We start from the raw sequence: 6,000 nt of genomic DNA on the forward strand, positions 1-6,000 counted from the left end.
TGTGTACAGGAATCAGCTTCCAATCCCAAGGGTTAAATCTACCATTTGCACAAGATTCTCAATTCTATTTTACATATGGATCCAGAGCAGAAAAGATATACACCCCTACACAGAATGTGGTTCTAATCTCACCTTTGAGTTACTTTTTAGGCTGCATACATAGATTAACTTCACTACATTTACTGCCATTAAGGAGGTTGAGTTCTATTCAACTGCTTAGTGACCAACTTCTTTCACCAGGTGGAAACCAGAAACTTCCTTGTCAGGGTAAGTCAATTATACACCAGGTAATGAATTAATCTCAGGTTCATGACTCAAACTGAACCTTACAGAAACTACAACACACTGTCAATTTACTGCTGAATAGAATTATTTAAATATGCATCTATCACTTTGTTGAAACTTGAAGTGTCCCTTAACTACCACACTGGTGTTAATAAAGCAAAAAGAGCATTAATCATAGGGTTTATTAGACATGAACACATCTCATGCTCACCAGCAGTCCTTCATATTCTTCCTCCAGCTGATGAACCGCAGCCTTCTCCCGCTGCAACAGAGACAGCAGAGATTTAGTGAGCCTTATACAAGTTGCCTGTTTGCTGATATTTCCTTTTCAGTGTTAGTATCATCATGTTATAACTACAGGTGATAACCTACAAATACCTGCAAGAGACAGAGGTGAGTAGCAGGTCTGCACCACTGGAGGACCATGAGAAGTATAAAACCAATGCTTGGACAAACTTACTTCCCTCAGGGATGCTCAGTACACGAGCAAGGTTGCACATAACCCCTGTAATATCAAAACAGCTCCTGAAACTAGATCTCTTCCTGTGCCAAACTCCAGACATTTGCAGGGAACCTACCTAGTCCTAGAGCTAGCTTTGGAGATTTTGAAATAGTATAAACTATGAGTAGATATGAGTAGAAGGCTCCAATTTTTAGTAACATTTCTATGACTGGGAACCTGCACAACCTTGGAACCGAGATTCCATAGGGCCAGACTATCACCTTTCCTATTTGAACAAGCAGAAAGGAAAAGGGAGCAATGCCCCTTCTACTCTTCAGCTTGGCTGAGAGTTCATAGCTTCAGAACAGATTCATTTTTCTTTAGATCCAACTTTCTCTCCTCCTGTCCATGTGAGCAATTAACAGAAAAGAAGAATGAGAATGAAGTAAGCCTCTCCTCTCCTATGCCTCCCTCCTAGCTGCTGGGCTGACAGCAGAGGAAGTTAATCACTGCATTTTCCATTACTTCTTTATTTCAATCACAAAACCCCAAGAGGACCAGAACACTCAGAGGGGGGAAAAAAGAAAAGAAAAAAATCCACAAAAAAGCCCATATTAAGAAAAGCTCTAAGCTTAGCCCAGAATTTGGGTATTTTTCAAAGAAATTCCCTCATTACTCAAGGCTGCATCTAAGCACTCACCTTAGCCTTTCACTTTCCTGTTTTAATGTAGCTAGACAGAAAGTGAGAATAATCATTCTTAGCCATTCTTCGCACAAAAAATGTTGCAATATTTATTTGCCAGCCTTGGTATACAACAACAAAATGTTAAATAGCTACTAATTTTTCATTTTAAAATTCTAGGAAAGAAGTGTAACACAAAATAATTGTGCAATAATAAATATTAGGGTTGAAAGTGGTTGCTATCATGACACTAGTGCTTTCTGAAGAGAAGCTGAGCTATTTAGCATTCCTTTTTGTAATGGATTACCAGCTAAGCCAATTATATAAATCTAGACTAAGAAACTTGTAAGGGAAGACAGTAATTACCAGATCTGTTTTGACTTTGTCCAGGTGCCAGCGATAGTCTCCAATGGCATTGTGAGTTCTCCTATGGTCACTAATTTGTTGCTCGATGGATGCTGCATCAAACCCCCATTTCACTAGCTCCATTTCAGCCTAGGAGAAAGACACAGGGTTTGTAGTTTCACTTCCAACATTAGCATCTAAATCAGAGCATAAAGGAATTGAACTAACTGAAGGAAACACAAAAACTGAACAAAGGGAAGTTTAGAATAGGGGGTTACAATTTCTCAAAATTGTTATCACTTAAATTGTGTCACAGGCTCCCAAAGCAGAAGAAACAAAGTAGGGAAAATATTTAAGTTGCTTACAATTAGACTAGTACACTCAGTAGTGTGTTTTCATCTGTTTTCTTTGGAACAAACTGTTATCTTCTACAGTATAGTTACATTCTTATCACTCTGAAAACAAATTATGACTTTATCAAACAATGCTATTCATGCAATTAATGTGAAAACACCCAGAGTCAAGTTCTGTAGCCCAATACACTACATTTCTATTTTAATGGTGCTCACATAAACTCCAGTAACTTTGGTTAAATGCAGTCAAACTAACTGAAAAAAAACCAAAAACAAAACACCACACCCAAAAAACAGAAGATAAACGGAAATTATTATAGAATGTGTTGTTGTCTTACATTTTGGCAATATTCATTGTAGGATGCCAAGTGAAAATCTCTAGGAATAGCCTTTCAAAACCAGTAATACACCTGGATAATTACTAACTCAAAAACTACCTGACTGCAGTTCTTTGTTTCATTATTTCCAAATATTAAAAGCCACTGAATTCACCTCCTTAAACTCCGAATCCTCTTTTATAATCTCCACTTCTGTTTGAATGCCTGTCCACAGACACACACTGTAAAGAAATAGGTATCTTAATCTTGGGTTGGGACCGAATTTGGTAATTACCAGCCTGGAGCCAAATCTCTATGAGTCAACAGATGACAATAAAGGCTGAACCACAGTCAAGCGTAGGGGTTCAAAGGCAATGTTGAAAACGATCCAAGAAACAAAACCATTTTGCATTCAGCCATCTAAAAGTTACAGGACTTTGACCCTTCTCATTATATTTAAACAGTCTAAAGAGTCTGTAGCAACAGTGGCAGTTCTGGATGACTGCCAGTACATGAACAAAGGCTGTCTGGATTTCACTACACCTTCCCTAATTCTGCACTGGAAATTTGACTGACCCTCCTACCACCTGATTCTCCTGTCAGCAAGCCATTCAGACAGAAAACACAAAAACACCAGCCAGCAGAAAACCACAGCTGCTCAGACCTTTTTCCCACATCTCACCAGGTTACTAGAGGAAATATTATCCTGGTCCCACTGTTAGCACGTATGAGACAGTGAGGCATGGTGGGAAGAAGCAGCATGGTGGAACATTCAAAATAAGTTTTCCCTAAACAGGGAAACAGGGAGCTAAGCACTTACTGGCCCCACCTCAGCTTTGCCTTAGGGATGGAAGAAGGGTGAGTGAGCAAGCCTTTTACTTTCACAGGAGCTTTTGTGTGGGAACACAGCTATAAAGCGCTTGCTTACGCTCCCTGTGCTTAGCGAGGGGTGTCTGAGCAAGGTGTCACGTGGCGTGTTTGGGAGGTGCAGCATGTTCACAATCTTTCATCGCTGGAAACGTGCCCAGTGTCTGTCCAACATCACTCCTCAAACCATGGCAGGTCTGACAATTAGCCTACTCTCCCACAGTGCGTGTAGAGCAATCATCTGCTGTTGCTGTCCGGGCACAATGCTTATCCATGTTATCACTCAAGGAGTGCATCTCCACTTCCCCTTCTTCCTCTAGAACATGCCACGCTATGGGAGGCCACTGAAAGACCAGACTAGGACTAGCACTCACATAAAAGTATGGGAGCTGTACAGAGCTCTCCCCTCCTCATCTGGTTTGCACAGCAGCCACCTGGCAAACACCACATGCAGATAACAATGACAGGATCACTAAGCAACAACCTAATAAAGAGAGATAAAAATAATGCAATTCCAGTTTACAAGGAGTCTGCAAAGTATAACTTCAGCCACCTTGTTCCAGCCTCTCTATCTGTCTCTCAGAAAGGGCTGTCCAACCACACACAGCTTTCACTTCAGCAGCACAAAAACAGACTAGGGGCTCTCAGCGTGTTTCCTACCCCAGGTGACACCATCAACAGCTGTGCATAAACTAATTTATTCTGGGAATGCAACAGATAGCAACTTCAGCATTTTAGTGTGTATTTCAGCAATGACTTCTGAAAGCCTAGTCATGTGGCAATCAGGTCTACCTTCTGCCTCCAACTGTGATAATATTGACTAGATTAGAGAGGGAGAACAACTGTAAAATACTGGACAATGGTTAAATCTGTGAAGTTGGTCCAATCTGTGTAAAGGGTTAAAATAAATATGAATCATAAAGGAAATCTGTGGAAGGAAGGAAATATCAAGCGTAATAATCTCTAACACAAACGTGCCAGTGCATTTTGTTATGAACAGCTGTATCTCTGCCCAGAGAGGTGGTGGATTCACCATCCCTGGAGGTTTTTAAAAAGAGATTGGACATGGCCCTTAGTGCCATGATATAGTAATTGGAGTTGGATCAGGGGTTGGACTTGATGATCTTGGAGGTCTTTTCCAACCCAATCTATTCTATGATTCTATGATCTCATTTAGCTTCCAAATCTCACTTCCACACTTTTTCCTCTGCCCAAACCTATGTTCATATTTCAGTGAAAACCCACTACATGTACTAAAATTAAAAAAAAAAAAAAAGGGGAAGTTGGAATAATATATGAGCATTCATGTGTACTTTTAATTTTCTACTGGCACCAAAAACACTACTACATGTGAGACGACATTCATAAACACCACCAGGTCTTAGCATTGTCTCTGGGTTTTGCACAGATTTACCTTCTGTTGCCTCATCCAGTTTAAACATTCACTCGTGACACGTTTCGTGAACTCATCCCAGCCTGAGCCACTCTGAGAGGAGTAGCAACCACCGCCTTTGGAGCTGGCCCTCCTGGCACGGGGAACACTGATGGCTTTGTATAGAGCACGCATTTGCTCTTGAAGTTGAAGCAGCCTGAAAGGGAAGGAATCACTCAGCATCTATGAAGAAAACACCCAGAAAACGTGGAAACAATGCAATTCATCTCTCCTACTGGACCACCAAGTATTCAAAACAACGTGCTGAAAGCACAGGCTGTGGAAAAATATACTGATTAAAGTTTCATGGGGACAACCAAGCTGTGAAATTCTAGAAAAAAATTCTCCATATCAGCATGTCCCAAACAGATTTAGTTCCACCTTACTGGTTTCTGTCACATCCTGAAACACCAGAGAAGGTGAGCACTTGAGACACCACAAATTTATCAGCCACGTTCCCTCCCCTACCCCTTGTCTGTCAATACCTTTTCTGATACATCTCACAGGGCTGGCCCATCTGCCTCATCTCTCTGATCAGCCCATCCAGGATGTCCATTTGGTCATTTGCCTGTGCAAAACACTCTTCCAGATCTCTGTTCCCTCTAATCGAGACACCATCTCCATATTTCAATTCCTAAAGCAAACAAACAAACAAAAAAAAGATGGGAGATTAAATTAAATATTCATCACCTAAGCTTCAGCTTGGTTTTTGTTTTTTTTTAAAAGAGATATTATGAGGACTGATTATTTTTAAGAAGCACAATATTTTTCAGCTGCTAGGTCTCTAGTTGTTAGTTTTAACTGGTAGAAGGCAAATTAACAGAGGATCCACAGCCATTGGAAAGTCCTTATTACAGAGAAAATATGAAAGAAAAATATTAAAATATAATACCAACTAAAGCTTTCCATATAGAACAGCACATTCTGACTGATGTTTATTTCAGCGGAGCCAAGGCTTCACATGGTGTGCAAAGTTTTAAGACCTTATGCTTTTGTGTTTAGAGGACAAGAAGGAAACACTGTCCTAGTGGGACTTGGGGATATTGATGCTGATTTTTCAGAAGTTTCCCTGAGGTTTTAAGACTTTCCTCCCCTCCAAAAATGCAGACTGCAGCCTGTCTGCCTGGGACCAGCTCCAAGCTCCATCATATTTGCATCCCACCTTATCACCCAATGCCTAGGCAAACTCTCCATGCTCCCTCTCAGTGCAGTGGACCAGCATGGTCCTGGTGCTTCAACCAGGAAGAAACAGCTTTTTCATCTCATCCCACACTGAC

At 40.8% G+C, this 6,000-nt stretch overlaps 1 protein-coding gene across 1 annotated transcript in view; it reads right to left on the reverse strand.

Moving 5' to 3' along the window:
- The window catches only part of DSP (desmoplakin), a gene marked incomplete at its 5' end in the record, with an annotated part of 30,502 nt that overhangs the window by 23,010 nt on the left and 1,492 nt on the right, over positions 1-6,000 (reverse strand). The window contains 4 exons of the mRNA XM_010174325.2: positions 497-547; positions 1,776-1,904; positions 4,706-4,880; positions 5,209-5,357. Of these exons, the coding sequence (XP_010172627.2) occupies positions 497-547; positions 1,776-1,904; positions 4,706-4,880; positions 5,209-5,357 (504 nt within the window). The remainder of the gene's footprint in view (positions 1-496; positions 548-1,775; positions 1,905-4,705; positions 4,881-5,208; positions 5,358-6,000) is intronic.

The sequence above is a fragment of the Antrostomus carolinensis genome, unplaced genomic scaffold, assembly GCF_000700745.2.
Source record: "Antrostomus carolinensis isolate BGI_N321 unplaced genomic scaffold, ASM70074v2 scaffold3908, whole genome shotgun sequence".
Lineage (NCBI taxonomy): Eukaryota > Metazoa > Chordata > Aves > Caprimulgiformes > Caprimulgidae > Antrostomus > Antrostomus carolinensis.